The sequence below is a fragment of the Elgaria multicarinata genome, chromosome 5, assembly GCF_023053635.1.
Source record: "Elgaria multicarinata webbii isolate HBS135686 ecotype San Diego chromosome 5, rElgMul1.1.pri, whole genome shotgun sequence".
NCBI lineage: Eukaryota > Metazoa > Chordata > Lepidosauria > Squamata > Anguidae > Elgaria > Elgaria multicarinata.
Window position 1 is genome coordinate 59954894 of NC_086175.1, and position 20655 is coordinate 59975548.

The 20655-nt window shown below is 39.9% G+C and overlaps 1 protein-coding gene across 1 annotated transcript; it reads left to right on the plus strand.

The window, feature by feature from the left end:
- Positions 1–2824: 2824 nt before the first annotated feature.
- Positions 2825–19911, plus strand: EIF2S3 (eukaryotic translation initiation factor 2 subunit gamma). Its single transcript, XM_063126481.1, has 12 exons — positions 2825–2928; positions 4534–4597; positions 6251–6378; positions 6479–6600; positions 8051–8145; positions 9523–9681; positions 13066–13200; positions 15463–15557; positions 16419–16563; positions 17680–17849; positions 17985–18157; positions 19427–19911. Exons 1-12 carry the CDS (start codon positions 2860–2862, stop codon positions 19488–19490), a joined length of 1419 nt encoding a protein of 472 aa, XP_062982551.1. The 5' UTR covers positions 2825–2859; the 3' UTR covers positions 19491–19911.
- The last annotated feature ends 744 nt before the right edge of the window (positions 19912–20655 follow it).

Sequence of the window (20655 nt, forward strand, 5' to 3'; positions counted from 1 at the left end):
TAAAACCAGCCTCACCTTGATATCGACAGTTCCCATTTTGCTGCCCTGAACGTGCCATGTATTTCAGGAAGTGCATCTACAACGCTGCCTAAGGCGCATCTTTATTAGAAATCTCGACAAACTTATATCTGTGATATACCAGTTCAATTATCATGGCTTCCTCCCCAAAGAATCCTGGGAACTGTAGTTTGGTGAGGGTGCTAAAGATGTTGGGGATGTAATCATATTTGATTATTACATTTGTATCTGACACTTCCTCGAAAGTACATTTCTGAGCTCAGCAATTTATGTATGGTTCCCAAGCAATCTTCCATCCAGGTAGCTTACAAATACACTGTTGAGTTTTATGCATTTTCAAACTATTATCTGGCCCATTTCATTCTTCATACAGTAAATTCAGTAAATTCATACATTCTTCATACCTACTTGGATGTATACACAAAATGTACTCCAGTTAATCAGTTATTGTTAGTATTGTTAGCGATGTTCTAGAATTATAACCTTATATTTGTTTATGATATCTTTGGCTGTAACCGTATACAGACTTACCTGGGAGTAAGTTTCATTGAACTTAAAAAGACTTACTTCTGAATAAACATACTCAGGATTGCACTGCACATTCCTTTTCTTATTTTGTAATAATATTCATGATTTTTTTAAAAAATATGTTGGATCTTTTAATTGCATTATATCAATGGTTAATGCTTCAAAGCTTTTGAATGCTTCAAAGCTTTTCACGGTCTAGCTCCTTCCTATCTCTCCTCTCTCATCTCACACTATTGCCCCGCTCGTGCTCTTCGCTCCTCTGATGCCATGTTTCTCGCCTGCCCAAGGGCCTCTACTTCCCTTGCTCGGCTCCGTCCATTTTCTTCTGCTGCCCCTTACGCCTGGAACGCTCTTCCAGAACATTTGAGAACTACAAGTTCAATCGCAGCTTTTAAAGCTCAACTAAAAACTTTTCTTTTTCCTAAAGCTTTTAAAACTTGATGTTGTGCAGACTTTATACTGTTAGTTTTACCCTACCCTGTGCCTGCTTACCCTACCCTGTGCCTGTTTGCATTCTCTTCCCCTCCTTATTGTTTTACTATGATTTTATTAGATTGTAAGCCTATGCAGCAGAGTCTTGCTATTTACTGTTTTACTCTGTACAGCACCATGTACATTGATGGTGCTATATAAATTAATAATAATAATAATAATAATAATAATAATAATAATAATAATAATAATAAATGCTGCTATTGTTCAGTGCCCCTAAAAAGGGACCTTTGTCAAAACATGTTGGGCCTCGCCTTGTGCACCCAAGAGTTCCTCTGTTCTTTTTTCTTGCTGGTTCTAGGCCACAAGCAAATGTTTAAGACTTCAAGCTAGAAACCTCTCCGTTAAGAGAGATCTAATGGCTACTCTGACATAAGTGGTTGCAAGACGACAGCACAATCCTAGGCATGTTTGCTGTGATATGAAATGTCTTTCTTCCCTTTGTGTACTATTTTTTTTTTAAAAAAAAACAGTACTTGGAAGCCTGTGTTTTGCCAATTAATTAAGGTTCAGATTTCAGAAGCAATTACAACACAAGTGGTTAGTCCAAAGCTTTTATTACCTAGCAGACTAAAGATCAATATATAGATAAGGCTAAAAGCAAAGCTAAGCAAGACATCTTATACTTCCCCTATTCAGTTGTTGGGAGGTCCAAAAGACAAGGAGACTCCATTTGCTGGCCAATCAAGTCCACAGCACCCTCTACTGCAAGCTAGGTCGGTGGTGACGTTTCGTCTTACAGATGCCAGGGGAGCTGTATAGTCCTAGCTAGTCTAGTGGCCGTCACTGTGGGAACTTTAATATTCTCACCTCTTATCAGTGTACTATCAAGATAACAGGAGTCTGACCCCAAGACTGGCATGAGGCTGGTCTCATGCTTTGATCAAAGCTAGCAGTTCTTGAAAGCATGCCAAGAAATGCACCTACCAGTAGATAAAACTGAATTGAGCTCAGAAACATACTGGAATGTTGTGCAATTGATATACTATTGGATGTATCATGCAGGAATTTCTCTTGAGTTGGTTTCTTGAGAAGAGAGCAGGCTTTTATACTGTATTTTATATCATGTTTTTATACTGTTAATTTTATACTTCGAATGGTTTTAACTTTTGTGAACCGCCCTGGGAGTTTCGGCTATTGGGCAGTATAAAAATGCAATAAATAAATCACATTCTTAAAAAAAAAAAACAGGTCTTCATCCTCCTTTAATGACGCATTAATAACTTTGTCTAGCAGCTACACTAATTGAACTCACCAACCATGAAGGCCAAAGGTCCAGGGAAACTATAGCCTTCAGAACAACTGGCATATGTAAAAAAAATAAATCGTAAAAGTCTGTTTCAGAACCCCAGCAATATTAAGTAGCATCCAATTTTACAATATTATGCGTTTGTTTAGTGTCAATGCAATAGGCCTTCGCATATTAGTAGCGGAGCTGTATCTGGCTTTGAGCCTTCGAAGGCAGCCCGTCCAATCAGAACTGCCCCTGCACCACAACGCTTCCGATTCAGTCACAACGGGCACCGCCCACTACCCTCCCTTCTCCCTGCTTGGATCTAACACAGTCACGCCTTTCCTCACAAGCGCCGGTTGCATCAGCCAGGCCCGGGGTCCTTCCAGGACTGCCTTTCTTCTTGCCTGAGCCGATTCCGAATTCCCCTGAAGCTTTACTCCGGACCGAAAAGAGGAGGCGGGGTGGAATTCTGCGCCTCGGCGTTTCTCGACGTTGCCTGGCACGGGGGTCGGCGCCGGCGAAAGCGCTGGGTCCTGTAGCGGGGGGTCAGGCAGGCTCGGACGCCTCCTAACTTCCTTTCGGGCAAGATGGCGGGGGACGAAGCGGGAGTGACACTGGGGCAGCCGCACCTCTCCCGGCAGGACCTGAGTACCTTGGTGAGAATGCGGAGCCGGGGAGAGGGTGCGCGTAGGTTATGGGGGGCAGCCGTGCAGGAGGCTGGGGTGGGCGATACTTTACCGGGTAGCCAAAGCTGTGGACGGGGATGGTGGAATCTATCGAGCCTCGACCTGGCTGCTGTTTTCCGCTTCGTTTCCCCTCTCCAAGCATAGTTAGAACGGGAGGCTTTTTTATAGGATGAAGGCCAAGCGCTTCTGCCGGGGGGTGGCGGGCTAGGAGCCCTCTGATATCGGTTCTGGGGAAAATGTGTCGCACGCTTCCTTCTCCCCGGCCGCCCCCTAAACAGCTTGGCTTCACTTCACGTGTAAGCGCGGGTCTTAGGCGTGACGCCAAGCGAATGGGAATCGTGTGTTCACGAGTTTGCTGCAGCCAAATGAGAAGAGTCTCCCGGATTCATCCACATCCAGATTTTGGTAGCACACGATTGCCTTCACAGGGATGTTTCCCTCTCCTATCCCCCTCCCTTGTACCAGCATAACTAATAGGGGTAACATAAATCATGGGAGGGAGGGAGGTGAAGAGACTTGCTATGGGGAGACGTATTGCCACTGTTTGGGCATGAAGCCACGTGCCTAATATTCAGAGTCTATTAGTAGTTGCTTCTGTTGAGAGAAGCAAGAAACCAGTAGTCTAGGTTGACAGAAGTATAGGCTGTGTGGTTTTGATGCCTTTATATTATTGTACTTTGATTTGTTAGATGTTTGATCTCAAATTGCTTAGAATCCTAACCTGGCGAAGGATTGTGTTGCTTGACTACACTGTGAGTTTACATTGCAAGGGTGGTCATGCACTACAGATACTTACATTTCTTTAAAAAAAAAACTACTTAAGGGTGTAATCCTATGCATGTTTAGACAGAAAAAAGTCCTGCAACTCCCAGCATCCCCTAGCTAGCATTGCACCCTAAGTTAATCAAGTAGAATTACACTCTTAAGTCAAGTCAGATTGCACTCTACTTGGGCTTTTACAGTCTTGAGTTTCTCACCTGTAAAATAGGAATAAATATCTTCTTTACAGGTCTTAAGTCAGGGCAATAATAAAAACCCTGTGAAGCTCTTTGTACTATGGGAAACTATATGGAAGGGCTGCAGAACATTATTTGGGTGGTGGGCCAGATTAACTCCACCAGACTCCCTGACATGTCCACTGATGTCATTGTCCATCCCCATTTTAGCATTTCTCTGTGGCTCTAACAGCATGGTGAAAGAGACTTGGATGGCAGTGGGAGGAGCAAGTATTCTTCCCAGCACCAGTCAAGTCCCTGGGATTCCTCCAGGGAACAGAATGTCCATCCTGGTTGAAGATGATGAGTCCAATACATCCTGAGGGCACCAGACTGGGGAAGGTTAAAGTTATGGAGGGACAGTTTAAATACAGACTTAACCACCTAGTATCAGTGAACTGGCTTCTTGTCACCCTTAGTTCTGAATGCTTCACATTAATTATTCTGCAAGTTTTACTTTTCTCCCCATTCTATTTTGGAAGAAAACAAGTAACAAAAACAATTGCAGCTCTTTTAGCAAATATGTGTAATATGGTCCTTTATAAATCTTTGGAAATCACTGAGAATCTGTTCCCTGCAGGATGTTACTAAGTTGACACCTCTGTCACCAGAAGTCATCAGCAGACAAGCTACAATTAATATAGGTAAGTCACAACAAATGTAACTAGAGAAGGTTGTCGTGTATTAATTGTATGCTACTTGAGGCCATGGACCTCAGTGGGAAAACCAAGGTGCCCTTAGAAAGTGCTATAAGAGTTCTGGTCTCCCTCCACATTCAAAGTCTCAATCCAACCCAAAGTTAGGTGTGCTTATGGCCCATTGGTTTTAATAGGACACGCATGTAACTCTGCATGTAGTTAATTGTTGTTCATTAATTGGGGCACAAATCGGGATACTAATCTTTCTTTGTCCCATCTTAATTAGTGAAATGGAGATATATCTATTTTGTCTAAATCAGTTGATAGAGGCTTTACTGTTAAGCTTCTCTAAACATCTTCCTCCTGGGGAATTACATCCTCTATGGCTTTTTTGCTCCATTTGCCAGTAAACTATCCTGATATTTCAGTTTAGGAATCTCAGGTTCAGTATTGTATAAATAGAGAATTCCTTTTTTGAGTTACATTGCATTGGCAGTAGTTATCCTTCATTTGGTTCCTACCCTACCTGCACCACCCTAGTTCTTGCTTAGATCTCTCTCCTTGGAGATGTCTTTGTCTGTAGGCAATGTGTATTATGCCCAATGTATTTTGTATTCTTGGTTGTATTTCACCAGTGTGCCCATTCCCATGCTCTGTTCCAGCTGGGTTTGGTACACTGTGCCAGAGACAGTCATTAGGTATGAGGCTGCTGCTTTGAGTAACACTAAGGAGATACAGTGAGGGATGCCTTTACAGTAGGCATGCCCAAGGGCTAAAGTATGCCTAGTTGGGGCTTTTACCATTTTTTTCTGAACAGCAAGCCCATGCTGTATCAAATTGCTTTTGGGAGTTTTGTCAACTTTGGTAGTTGTTTCAAAGTGGTTTGCTATGTAGCCTATGATTCTGTTGTTTTGAGAAATGCACACCCAAACCCTCTTTGGACCAGCTGTGTGGGACTCCAGCTTAAACTCTGATGTTCATAATTGTGAGATATCCTTAAGTGTTGTAAAACTTCAAATTCTGTGTTTTCCCTCTAATAGTTAATGTGAAGAGGCAATGTTTAGTATATAGAGGATATAGCCTGGAGTTGGAAGAATTGTTTTAGAGGGTTAAATATGACATAAGAGCCATACTGAATCATAGAATAGTAGAGTTGGAAGCGGCCTAAAAGGCCATTGAGTCCAACCCCCTGCTCATTGCAGGAATCCACCCTACAGCATACTTGACAGATGGTTGTCGAGCTGCCTCTTGAATGCCTCTAATGTGGGAGAGCCCACAACCTCCCTAGGTAACTGGTTCCATTGTCGTACTGCTCTAACAGGAAGTTTTTTCTGATATCCAGCCGGAATCTGACTTCCTGTAACTTGAGACCGTTAGGAATCAGACCAGAGATCTGTCTAGTCCAGGATTCAGTTCACACAGTGGCCAAACAATTGCCTGTGGAAGCCCACAAGTTAGACACAAGTGTCCTGTGATCCATTGCAAACAAATTAGCTGATGTTTTACGAATAGACAAATTTCTTGGTTCAGAAGCATGGGTATAGCCTGATGTACTACAAGGGCTTTTAAGATAGATGCTGAAGGTTTGATACAATCCTTGTATTTTTACTCTGTAGAGGATTTCTATGAAATTGACAAAGCTTTGTTTTCAAAATCTAGGTACAATTGGCCATGTAGCTCATGGAAAGTCAACAGTAGTAAAAGCTATTTCTGGAGTTCATACTGTCAGATTCAAAAATGAACTGGAAAGAAATATCACTATCAAGTTGGGTTATGCCAATGCTAAGGTTTGTGACTACCATACATCTAGCAAACTGCCTATTTTGATTTAAGCCATACTTTTGTGATTCTTTAGTGCAAACCCTTCATTTTGACTTGTCTTTGCAGATATACAAACTTGATGATCCAAGTTGTTCTCGACCAGAGTGTTACCGATCCTGTGGCAGCAGTACACCTGATGAATTCCCTACAGATATTTCTGGGACCAAAGGGAATTTTAAACTAATCAGGTGACATGACTTGTTCTACCTGAAGGCTTTGGTGGTTGTCCATAGTTTTTTTTAAAAAAATACATTTTGCTGTGAGAGTATACTTAAATATAGCTCAGTTAAAATGCCTGATTTTGATATATAGCTGTCTTGACTGCATCTGCAGCCGATATTGGTCTTGATGCCAATGAGTTCCATGCACATCTAGCAGTATAGCTATGTGTTGAATGTTCACATGGCAAGAAATTTGGCTCTGCTAGTGTGAAACTCCAAAGACTTTCTCTAGCAGCTGTCCCAAAAGGCAGAGAGTACTGGAGAGGCCTAAAATGATTGCTTGTGCCTCCTCATCTCTGTGGTCTCAGGAAGGAGGGAGCTCTTACCTGATTGGCCTGTGTTAACACAGAGCTTTGCTAGAGGGAAGAAGCTGCTGGCTGTGTGGGCTTTTCCTTTGTGTTGTTATGGCTGTGTGATACTCTGCCATAGCAGTTTTGGAGGAGGTGAGTAGGACTGATTGGGTTGTATCCAGTAGTGTTCTTCTGACAGAGGAACAAACACTGCTGGTGGATTGAATATATATACACACACACACACACACACACACACACACAGAGAGAGCTGCCTGCATCCCACCAGATCTGCTCTGAGGGAAGGGAAGCTCCTGCTACACAACTGGAAAGCAACTTGTGTAACTTTGGTTTTAGTATGTTATTCTCTTGGCAAAGAGTTGATCTGCCATGGGTGAATCTGATAACAGCATCTTCCTTTCCAAGAGCACAGAGGTAGGAAGTGGGGTGAGCACGTGGTTCATGCCTCGGCAGCCTTCCCTGCCTGCAGAGCTAAACTGCTTATTTATTTTTTATACTGCCCAGTAGCCGAGGCTCTGTGGGCAGTTCACACTTAAAACCATAAAACTGCTTGGCTCAAAGGCTGAGTGGTGGAAGTGGAATTGAATAAATGGGTGAAACTGGGAAGGCATTTTGCACTTGTACGATATTTTGGATGTTTTCTCTGAATCACCTGGTACTACTCCATAGATGCAGAGATTGAGGCACTGGATTTGCTGTTAATAGTCTCAAACATGCTTGTAAATACTCCTGAGCTTGATTTATTTTGCAACATATTGAATATCTAAGTTGCTTGATATAACTAATTATGGAGTAAACTCCACTGAACGCTCTGGGACTTCTGCACCTATACAATCTTGTGTTAACTCAGAAGTAAGAAAAATTAATTTGGCTCAGCTTTTAAACCTATAAAGTGCAGGAGCTGCCTATCTGAATTCTGCAGTCTCTTCAGAAATAAGCTAATGTTAATGACACGTTCAAGGTCACACCCTTGTTCTGCAGATTTGTGTTAATGTGTGGGTACTGCATGCTCTTAAACCTTCATACCTTCTAATCATTTTAATGAAACTGATCATTTAGTTTGTGAATAGTGCTTCTTACTTTGCTTTCCCTTCCTTGCGTGACAGGCATGTCTCCTTTGTGGATTGTCCTGGCCATGATATCTTGATGGCTACTATGTTGAACGGAGCAGCTGTAATGGATGCAGCTCTGCTGTTAATAGGTAATCTTAGTGTGTGGAATTGACACTTAGCAGTGTGGCATCTTAATAGCTGGCTAGCATTTTCGCTGCTCATGAATCCAGTTCTGTTTGCAAATATAAGATGCATAATACTGAGTTCCATTGGAATAGCTGTCATTCTAGAAGAGAATAGTTTGTGGTTTGGTTTAATTATATACAGACTGCACACATTCCTAAAAAGTCAACTGGAAACCAAGATTATGCTTTTGCTAGGGAGCTGCAGCCAAGTGGTGGCAAATGAGTTCTATGCTATGAAATATGTGAATCTACCCCAATTCAGGACTGGACTAGACACGGTGATATTCATACCATTAGCAATTGTGTAATAGTATCTTTTTTAGGAAATAGTAAGTCCAGGAGGCCAGATCCTGATCGGGATCTGGGTTTGCAGGGGCGGGTGGGGTGAGCTTTACCCTTTGCTCTTTTATAGTCCTGCTCTGGATAATTGCCACTTCCTCACCATACCTGTTGATTGTATTGGAAGGAATATTCCCAGTTGGCACCAATGGGAGCTTTCGATCCAGTGGAAAGAGCAGGTGTGTAGGTCTGCCATGTTCCCAGTCCAGATATGCTTGCCTGTGCCTGATACATCCTTAAAAAGAAATGATTTGGCCAATGCTAATTGCATGAATAATGTCATGTCTAGTTTGGTCCTCATTGTCTAAAGCAATAATGGTGAGCGCTTGTGTTGGTGGGGAAGAGAACTTCAGAATTTCAGCTTTGCATTTCTTCTGGGAATAATAAATTCAAAAGAATTTTAGGTTCACACACTGAATTCCACACATTTCCTATGTATATACACCCATAGCAATGTCTATATACCCATAGCCAGGTCAAAGAGTGAAAGCCAAAGTGACTTTATATTAATAAACCCAGGTTTAAAATGTGAAAAAATCCAGAAGTATGATTGTGCCAGTGTTTACTCAGATTGCTGTAAATATGCATTTCATGCATGATGTTATACTAGACAATTTCACAGAACATCAATAATTTTTACTGGTGATATAATTACCTGGATATGGAAATACAGCAGCCTGACTTATTATGAAATGCAGCTCAAATCTGCGCTTCAAACTTCAGAATAACTTTGCTTTCTGGTACTTGCACATGCTTCTAAACAAAGTTTGGTGAATTGCATTACATCCAATATGAAGCAGGGGTTACTGTCTAGCAATTAAGTGAATCCCACTGTTAAGGTTTCAGTAAAATGTTCAGATTATTATTACTATTATAAAGAAAGTAATAACCTACAGGAAAATTAGAAGGGGCTAGCAGTCTCCATCTTGTTCTGTCATTAAGGAATCTGGCCAAGCTCCAATACCCTATTATATCTAATCATTTGTGCCTTTGTCTTTCCAGCTGGCAACGAGTCATGTCCTCAGCCGCAGACTTCAGAACACTTAGCTGCTATAGAAATTATGAAACTGAAACACATTCTAATTCTACAGAATAAGATTGATTTGGTAAAAGAGAGCCAAGCCAAGGAGCAGTATGAGCAAATTCTAGCATTTGTGCAAGGTGAGTTTCCAGAACAAAATCAGTCATTGCCAAGAGATCTGACCTTGGATTTCAAGCAGACTCTTCCCTTATCAGGAATCCTGAGTTAAGCAATTAATTGCATTTTAAAACATGGCTTTGTGTAAGATAGATAGAGGGGTAGGCGTGACATTTTGGACTACAACTTCCAGAATCCCTAACCATGCTGGCTGGGGCTTACGGGAGTTGTAGTCCAAACCATCTGGAGGGTACCAGGTTACCTATCCCTTCTTTAGAATATATGTTAGTGGAAGGTGTAACTCATTTCTATTTTCTAAAGATTAATATAATAGATTAATAGATACAGCAGGGGTTGGTAACATGGTGCCCATGAAGACTCCTAAGAGGGCCTGCTAAGGTTCTCATGCATTCTCCCCTGTGCACCTTTCCCAGCCCCACACGTAATTTCCCCACGCACTGCCTACCTCACCTCTACAGCAGTGAAGTTGGGTGGATTCTTTCCAAAGCAAAAACGTTTCCAGTGCTATATTTTTCCACAGAAAATGATTTGTTTCATTAGTATCAATAAATATTAGTTCCATTTCATACTGAGACCTAAATGTGTTTCAATTACATATAGCATTCTCACATATTTGCTACAGATAACTATGTATTCGGCAACTTGTGGCAGTTTCAGAATTTTAATTAATGTTTTTCAACTGATTATCTGTAGCAAATATATGAGAATACTATACATAATTGAAATACATTTAGGTCTCAGTGTGGAATGGAACTAATATTCAGTGACAGTGAGGCTAAAAGTGCGTCAGCAACTGTAGTGAAGAGTTGATATCTGTTGAAATAGAGGAGTGATTGTCAGCATATCATGCTGTTATTTGGGTTCCTAAAATTAATTAGTGCAGCCTTCCCCAATCTGGCGCCTTCCAGACGTGTTGGACTACAACTCCCAGCATCCCCAGCCAGCCATGCTGGCTGGCAGATGATGGGAGTTGTAGTCCAAAAGCACAAACGCAGGCAGCAGTTGAAAGTAACTCACTGAAATAAGGGAAGTGTAGTCCAACATAATTGGAGAGTGCCAGATTGGGAAAGGCTGAATTAGTGTGTCAAAAGTATTTAGTACTTTTGTCTCTTTCCTACATTTAAACAATGCTGTTTTCTTTGAATTTTTACAAGTATTGTAATAAAAATGTCTATATATTTATCACATTTAAATAACATTGAGTATGCTGGCTGAGGTAGGTAGTGGGGGTGGAATCATAGTTCGGGAATGGGAAAGGCGTTTGGGAGGGCAAGAAAAGTGGGGGGTCCAGGTGAGACAGCCAAGAAAAGTAGGAATCTCGAAAAGAAAATACAAATGTGCCCATGGGCTTGAGAAGATTGGTTATCCTTGTTTAGAGGATTAACATTGAAAAATCCTTGGCTCAGGCCTTGAGCTGATGGGATACAAGGAATCTTCTCCTAGTGCGAAGCAAGGGGTCCATTTAGAATGTTTGTGTAGTAGAACAGAGACTAAGCAGCAAAGTGCTTAGGTTTAGTGCAGAGGGGTGCAGAACCTTAGGCCTGGGGGTCAAATCCAACCCATCTGGGTTCCCAGTCTGGTCCACCAGGAATCCCCAAATGGCTATACACCTTTCCCCCAACCACCAGATAGAGTTTTGTGGTTTTCCAGGTTTTCTGCCATCCCCCTCGCCCCAAATTCTAAAATGTTGAAATGCCTCTCCAAAGGTTTAGTTACTGGCAGTAAGAGCTTTAAACTAAAATATGCTGGTATTATTGGATCACGCCTTTCGCCTTCAGCCCCATCCGCCACAGCAATGTGGCCCCCAAGAACTTCTCCAAAATGGAATTTGGCTCTTAAACAGAAAGAAGTTCAACCCCCCAGATTTACTGCATTAACTTGTGTGTGTAGCATTTCTGGACGACTTTGTTTACTGCTGACTTTGTGCAAGCATGTAGTCCTCCTAAGTGATCTGCATCAGGGCTCAGTTGCACAAGTGCTCCAGGGATTCAGTCTGGCAGGCAAGCTTGTAGCAGCAGTACTATCTGCGCAGCATCTGAAACAGTTGTTGGTTACGTGCCGTGCCTTTCCTGTGCGTAGGATTAGTCCCTTCTAGCTTCCTGCTGCCATGTCATTGTGAAAACTGCATTTTGGAGCGATAGGCTCTTGTGTCCTGATGTCTTTTTACTTGCTTAACCCCATAGATGCTCATAATTCCTTATAACCCACCACTTTCCTAAATTTTCAAGATTACTGAATTTTCTGTTTTGGTGGAACATTTCGAAACATCTCTTGGACTCTGAAATAAATGTATCTAAGTGTTCCACAAAAAGTGAGAATTTGGTAATATTGAAAACAAGTCATTAATACTGAAGGATTTTTCATTACAAGTACTAAGATAATTCTAATCTGTGGAATGTTCTCAGATAAAAGCTTGTTGTCTGTTGCCAATGTCCTTTACTCATCTATTCTCAAGCAAAGATTTGAATTTGAGTCATCTTTTCTAACACAAGTCATTGTACCATGTTGGCCCTAACACCTTTAAAGCCTAATCATAACTAGTGAAGGACAAATAGCCCTGGTCTGTCCCCCCCCCCACACACACACACAAAAAGTTATATCAGCTTTGTTTGCAAATACTTGGGCTTTTCAAACATTGTTGAGAGAAACTATCCATTCCGAAGGAAAATAAATCTTAATCTTTGAGAAGGGAAGGTTTGCTTGATTCAGTTTGGGAAGCAGAGAAAATTAGATATCCTTTACTATCTGGCATGAAATAACACTCCTGACGTGTTCAGAAAAGTTTTGTCTGTCTCTAGCAAAATCTCCCCATTGTTGGTTACCTCTGTCCAATATGTTCGCTGGGATCCAGAGAGACCCTTGGGCTAGTACAAGATCTCGTAGCGGGATTTTAAAAATGTTTTATCTTTCTTTGGAGCAGCAACCCACTCCCCATTAAATTGCTTTTTAAACTCCTGCATTTTTAAAAAAAATTAACATAAGGCATATGGGGCTTTTGTTCAAAATCCACGAGTCCAAATCCTCCTTGGACACTAGTTTCTTTGGAGCTTGGCCATCCAAATATCTGTTTTTCAAGGACTAAAACTAATTTACTGTAGACTATTGTATTTCAGAGCCAGTTTTTTTTCTTTCTAGAGGACAACTCTGCCTCTACAAGCTCAAAACTGAGTGGATTGTTTATGTATAGCTAACTAAATTGTATAGATATTGAAGAACAGGTTTTTTGTTTTCCAGAGTGGGGTGCATATTCCTAACAATTGTGCTTGCTTCTGTACACTATAAATAAAAAAGTAGAAATTGCTTTTTGATATAGCTAGCTTTAACATGTCAGATGCTGTAACTAGTGCTTTTAAGCTGTTAAAATACATAATTATCTGTCAAAATAGGAACAGTTGCAGAAGGAGCTCCAATTATTCCAATCTCAGCACAGCTGAAATACAACATTGAAGTTGTTTGCGAGTATATAGTAAAGAAAATTCCAGTGCCCTTAAGAGACTTCACGTCAGAACCAAGGCTTATTGGTATGTCAGCTTGTCAAACTTCATTCATGTGTGTGTAAACTACATCTACTGGCCTACAGTTTTGGCTAATGGTAAAAGATCCAGTGAGAATTAAATACATATTTAGAATACTGTTGTAAAGGAAACCTTTTCATGTGAGTCCATAGTAAGACGAAATATTGTCCTATAGGAAAAATGTTTGCATGAGTTCAGTGGATGTGGTTGACGATGAAATTTGCTCAAACTCAATTTTACTTAAAAACAATGAAATTGACATTCTCTTGCATGATAAGATTCCATAGGAGATATAGTTATGATTTATATCTTATTAAAAGTGTGTGCTTCTATAACAGTTTTTACCAGTTAATTACTTCATAACATTATGACTTTGCTTTTGTATCTGCATACACCATGCTTGATAGTATGATCCTAACTGTATATATTGGGAAGTAAATCTCGCTGGTTTCAATGGACAATCTTCAGTGAGTATAGGATTGCAGCCTTACAGTGGGTTACAAGTGAAGTTCCATTATTTGTGAAGTCACAAATCAGAGAGCAGTTTGTCTTATGCAGGGGAGGTGCTAACTCAGTGCAATTATACTTCCCTTTCCCCTTGAAGAGTTGGCTCCAAATCACAAACTCCTTTTGCAATTACTCTCAACTTTAATCCCTTTGGGGCTCCCAGAAATAGTTCTGTTGGTTCTTTGGATCCTTGCTGCAGTTACTCTGTTTCTCGTATTAGGCATATGTTCATAAGAGGATGGTCTGCCTCAAAGGAACTGTGTTTCTGGATTTCTTTTTGCCACCCGAATGTCTGCGTTTGAGCCTTTGTGACGAGTCACACATGCATCATACAGTATGGATCTGTCAGTCATTAGTGATGTTGCAAGAGTTATTTCTATCCCAAAAATTCTAGGCAGATACTTGTGAGAATAAGTAAAGATTTTCCACCAGCATTGTAGTTTTTATGGGTTGGATCCAAAGATTCCCTTTCTTTCTCAAAAAAGAACCTTTGGATCCAACCAGCCCTATACATATGCAATACGCTAGATCTAGAGATTACATGGAACTCTGCTTGTGGGGCACGGCCTTCCTATCTCCTGCCTCCCATTACAGCTTCCTGTGCCCCCAAAAGCCATTCCTCAGGGTTGATGGGCCCTCTAGAACAGCATGAGATGGGGCTGCAGCAGGATGAGGCAATTGGAGGAATTCAGCACGGCTGCCTTACAGAAGCAGAAGTGCTTGCGTAAGACTGCTTTGGACCTAAGCCATTGCTTAATCCTGTTTTTCACTGTAAAAGTTCGACTTCTCTAGTCAAACAAATTTCTCTAATTTGTCAAGTCTTTGGGGAAATAATTGACTAGTCTATTTAGGTGTTGAAATATCTAAATTATTATTATTATTTATTTATATAGCACCATCAGTGTACATGGTGCTGTACAGAGTAAAACAATAAAATAGCAAAACCCTGCCGCATAGGCTTACATTCTAATAAAATCATAATAAAACAATAAGAAGGGGAAGAGAATGCACCAAACAAGCACAGGGTAGAGTAAAACTAACAGTATAAAAGTCAGAACAAAATCAAGTTTTAAAAGCTTTAGAAAAAAGAAAAGTTTTTAGCTGAGCTTTAAAAGCTGCGATTGAACTTGTAGTTCTGGATGAGCGTTCCAGGCGTAAGGGGCAGCAGAAGAAAATGGACGAAGCCGAGCAAGGGAAGTAGAGACCCTTGGGCAGGCGAGAAACATGGCATTAGAGGAGCGAAGCGCATGAGCGGGGCAATAGTGTGAGATGAGAGAGGAAAGATAGGAAGGAGCTAGACAGTGAAAAGCTTTGTAGGTCAACAGGAGAAGTTTATATTGGATTCTGGAGTGAATTGGAAGCCAATAAAGAGATTTCAGAAGTGGAGTAACATGGTCAGAGCGGCGAGCCAAGAAGATGATCTTAGCAGCAGAGTGGTGAACAGAAATCTAATTCAGTAATATAATCTGTGCTTTGCTTGAAGTAATTCATGAGATTTCTATTTTTCAGTTGTGTGTGTATGTTGATATTAGTTGATGGCCCCTTGAAGTCAGTTCTTAAATGTGTTTCTGTCTGAATGGTGATGAGAGCTTGCGTTTTGTGTGTGCTTAGCAATCACATGGGTACAACAATGAATGTAGTTTGGTCAACAAGAAAATGTTGTTGGAGAAAAATACTTATACAGGCATTTATTGCATCAAAGTTGAATTTAACATATGAGTGAACATTGCATGTGTACCTAATCAAGTGTGTACTTCTCAGTTATTAGATCTTTTGATGTCAACAAGCCTGGATGTGAAGTTGATGACCTGAAGGGAGGTGTAGCTGGTGGTAGTATTCTAAAAGGTGTATTAAAGGTAATATTTATTTATTTCCATTGCTGCCTCCCAAGTCATTACACTAATTATAGTAAAGAAAACCACAGCATCTGCATTTATGACACCGACCATAGTGTCATATTTACACCCAGGGAGTAAATATAATTTTCCAAGGATTTGGATGTGACTATGACATTTGTGGCTTTTTTTCTCTCAGAACAATGACCTTCATACCATACTACAATACTCCCCTTTGTTTCGACTGGAATTTGTTGTATTTGATAAAAAGAAGTCCAAACCTGCATTGGGCTACTGAAACTACTTGTAAGGTTCTTTGGATCCAAGCTTATGATTTCAGTTTCCTAATTTAATATTGATTAATGATGTTTTAAAATATATATACAAGGGTGGAAGTTTTAATCAAAACAGAGTACTTCTTACCAACTGTTACCTTAAGTGGAAATTACTTCCAGTTTTACAAATGTATGATCAAATCTTATTTTTTAAAAAGTCTGCTATCAGGGCTAAATACAAATAAAAGCAAAGTAACAGTTACCTGTGAGTATACAATAAAAGCACACCCACAACTGATTTTTTGTGGCAGAATTTTTTTAAAAAATAGCCATGTAAAAACTTATCTTTCTCTTAGAACAGAAATATGTCAGGTGGACATAAAATGAATTTCATGGCATTACAAGTAAAGTGTATCCCTTAATAAATATGAAGCAACTCTTCAGTCTAGCATTTTACCAGTCAGTGTTTCTATTATAAAATGTATTTTAGTTCTGCATTGTAAATTATAAATTAATATTTAATATTTTGTACCACCAATTAGTGGCACACTGCTTAGAAATTGGCATTGTATTAAATAATATACTTCCATTTACCCTCTATTGATAGGTAGGCCAGGAGCTGGAGGTGAGACCTGGCATTGTCTCAAAGGACAGCGAAGGAAAACTTATGTGCAAGCCCATCTTCTCCAAAATTGTATCACTCTTTGCAGAACACAATGATCTGCAGTATGCTGTACCAGGAGGCCTTATTGGTATGTTTCTGTTTCACATTAATACCCTTCCTGCCTATTCAAGAGGTTTAGAAGACTGCCGAAATAAGAGCATATCTATAAAACAAGCACATTTCCAACAACTTTCTCAAGAGGGATTTTTTCCAAGATTACTCCAAGAACTGCTATAGAATATAATGACCCTCGTGCAGCAACAGTGTTGAGAATTGTAAGGAGGAGAGGAAAGCCAATGTTAGGTTTGGTTTCTACCCATCCACTTAATGGCTCTGCCTCTTTGCTGAAGGGGGAGAAAACTATCACTAAAGCATTTTTGTTTGCTCTGTAGGTGATTTGAGGTGGCTGGCTTTACTTCAGTAGTCATCTCTGAAATCACATGGAATTCAGCAGATTTGATGACATACATGCAATATCACATCCTTACAAAATTGTGCAAATAGTGTAAAAGAATAAATCTGGCGCCAAAGAAACTTAAAATTAAGAGGAGTTAATAACATAAGTGGCAAAATTTGGGAAAATCAGAGTTCCATAGTTCTTGCAAGCTCCAAAAGAATAAGTGAATGACTTCAGTTCTGAAGTCACTCAATTGATCTGGTTCACATGTAACAGCAGCAAATTGTGGCTTAATTAACCCATAATTTGCTGCAGCGCATACTGCTTTCTCTTTGCATAGTCAGCGTTCAATTGGCTCAGTTGTAGGTTGAGTTGTGCCATGCGAACCCAGACATCATGATCCAATTAATGATTTGCCACTGCCATTTTGCAGTTACATCCTTCCATCAGACTGACCAAGGTTGCTACCATATATGATGTCCAAGCCCACACACTATAGGTTAATCGTGTGTTAAACAACCCTCAGTTGACCTAACAACTAATTGTTAGGTTAACTGTTTAACGCACGATTAATTTATAGTGTCTGAATTCAGGCATTACATAACAACCTCCCATCAGTTCAATCATAGATTGATTATGCAAAGCAGAAGCAGCACATAGTGCAGCAAATCATGGGTTAACCCATGATTTGCCGCCATTACATGCAAACGGGGCCAATTCTGTCTTAGTTTAAGTAATTTAAATGAAACCTGATGCATTAGAATGTGTTGCATGTTTCAAATATACTCAGAAGCTTTTTGTTGTTAGGTGTTGGTACCAAGATTGATCCAACTTTGTGCCGAGCTGATCGAATGGTGGGGCAAGTTCTTGGTGCAGTTGGGGCACTACCTGAAATATTCACAGAACTTGAAATTTCCTACTTCTTGTTGAGGCGACTACTAGGTGTCCGCACTGAAGGAGACAAGAAGGCTGCAAAGGTTAGGCACTTTCTGTGTGCAACTGGTGGGGGGAATTGCAGTTAATTTTTATCTCTGGCATTTGAAAGTGATGCTTGTATACCTTAAATGATAAAAGTTGCATCTAACTTTGAGATCATTTACTGCTTATTTCAGGTGCAAAAACTATCCAAAAATGAAGTCCTAATGGTAAACATAGGATCACTGTCTACTGGGGGACGGGTCAGTGCAGTGAAAGCTGATCTGGGGAAAATAGTGCTAACTAATCCTGTGTGCACTGAAGTAGGAGAAAAAATTGCCCTTAGTCGAAGAGTTGAGAAACACTGGCGGTAAGTTGGTTTGAAACAATGTTGAAATAGTATCACTAAAAGATTATTCGTCTAACATACTTTAGATTCACTTAAAAAACAAGTCGCTGTGGCAGGAAACAAAATAAATGGAGGTTTTAGAGTAAAGTCAGTCTACAAAGTGGGAGGAGGTACTTAGATAGCAGCCCATATTTACTTACAGACAGAGCAGTGAAAACAACATTAATAGGGTGTATACACCATGGACAAGTACTTCCTCGTTTAGGTTTTGAAGAATGAAACATGGAAAGTCAGTGGATTTTTTTAAAGGAAGACACTGGTAGGGTTCGGATGATCACGGGGGTAAAAGAAGCCATCATGGCTTCTCCCTGTGTGTGCGTCTTTCATTTGCATAAATGCTCACAATGCAGCATGGATTGCTGTGTCATTTGAACGCAGCACAGTGGGGTTGGCTTATTTGCAGCAGTCAACCCTGCCACATGTTGGGTTCAGACAACACAGCAACCCATGTTGCTTTGTAAGGGCAAAGGGGAGAAGCCATGATGGCCTCTTTTACCCCTGTGATCATTCAAACACCCTCACTATGAATAGGGAAAGAAAATACCAGATTTCAGTTATCTCTACTCTGTGTGAGGAAAACTTTTAATCAAAATTGAATAACTAGTTAATATTTGCAACTTCCCTGAATACTTTTCTCCATTCTCACTGCTGTCCTTCATAAGATTATTTTTCCTAACAGAGTATTAGGCATCACATACTGTAACAAAACATTGCAGTATGGAGTGCTCCCTCTTTCAGAATACTCTATTCCATCTTACCCACTTCTCACGTTCTCCCAACTGTCAGTCAGATTCTGTCTTCACTGAGCATGCACAGTCTTCATTGGGTTCTATTGGAAGGGTGGAGGATTTCTGAGTATTTTCTAAATATTTTAATGCTTCTGCATATCTTTGTATTCTCCAAACTTGCTGATACATCCCTTCTTGTGTGTAGATAGAGCCATTTTGGCTACACAAGGACCGGCATTCAGAGAATTTAGATTACTATTAGTATAAATGATGATAGAAATGCCAAGATGTAAGGGAACAAGCAGTACTGTAGTACTTATTCCATTAATGCTAATATTGGGTTTTAAGATAACTATTTTCTAGTATTCGTTTATTTTATTTGTGAACAGCACAAGCATTAAAATAACTTTATACTATGCATTAAATCTGTAGTGACCTTTTTTATTTAGTGTTTTTAAATGTGGCTTCTAAGTTATTCTAAACCTGTTTTCCTGTTTTGCAGTTTAATTGGCTGGGGACAGATTAGAAGAGGAGTGACAATCAAGCCTACAGTAGATGATGACTGAAAAGCAGACATTAGTGCTTCACTTTATAAAAGCTGAAGTGTGTTTTCATACACTTGGGGGTGCATTTTCGGTGTGGAAATATCCACATATACGTGAAATCAAACCTCTTACTAAAAAATCTAGTCAGTATCTGCAATAAACATATACAAAAATTTGGAAAAGGATGGATTTAATTATCCAGTTTTAGCAAAACTAAACTTAAGTCATGTTTAATTTATGTCAGTTTGTCTGAGACTCTATTTGAGGCTGGCTTATCTAATTTTAAACAATGTAACTCAATGCCCCATAATCTGTTTTGAAATAAAAAAAATGCTTATTTTTTCATTTAATTCTTACAAGTCCTTGAGTTGTGAAAAGCTCAAAAGATTGTCAGTGAAAGAATTTAAAAAAGAAAATAAACTCCTTGGAAGATCAATCCCAATTCTTGCCCTATACCTTGTTTTGTGTGGCCTTCAGCTTTCTAACATCTTCTTTCTGCAAATCACTGTATTTTGCTCATACTTATAGTTAGATTGCTAAGAGTCACTGATCTTACTTGCTTTGTAAGAGATGTTCCTAAAATCTGAAAGGAACATAAAATACCATTGCAGGGGGGCGAGGTACCATGAAACTCCACTATAAAACATCTACTACTGTAATGGTCAAAGTGCAAAAAAGGAAATAGCAGATTCTTTAAAAAGCAGAAATAAAACAGTAATCCTACCATCTGTAAATGTGATCCATATGCGTACTGAAATCAGTGTTTATAATTGTCATGTAAATAGGTTACCATCTTCCTTGGTTCATCCCAATTGAGGGACATTGTAAAAATTAGAGTTCAGTTAGGAAATGTTGATATAACTCAAACATAATATTCGTAGGAAAATCACACAACAATCTGATCCTAAATGGTAAAATCAGTGCTAAAAGGCAGAATGACCCTTGAAGAATAGGTTCTTTGTGCTGCTGCCTATTGATCGGAACCTTGTGTGAGACAACAGGAATAAGAAGTGGACAGTTGACAAGGGAAAGATAATCTAACTCATCCCCGTTTGGAGGCAAAAATGCCTCCAGGATTTGTGACGTTTACTATGGGAAAGAACAGCAAACAGTCACACGCACAGGAGTTTCAGAAGTCTTTCTCTGTCCTTGCCCTAAAATACATGTTAAGATCTCCCTACATCAG

Excerpts from the sequence above, each read along its gene's own strand:
- EIF2S3 (XM_063126481.1), top strand. The coding sequence starts at position 2,860 with ATGGCGGGGGACGAAGCGGGAGTGACACTGGGGCAGCCGCACCTCTCC. Across the intron at positions 13,201-15,462 it reads GTCAGAACCAAGGCTTATTG|TTATTAGATCTTTTGATGTC; the intron begins GTATGTCAGCTT and ends TGTACTTCTCAG. Across the intron at positions 18,158-19,426 it reads AGAGTTGAGAAACACTGGCG|TTTAATTGGCTGGGGACAGA; the intron begins GTAAGTTGGTTT and ends CCTGTTTTGCAG.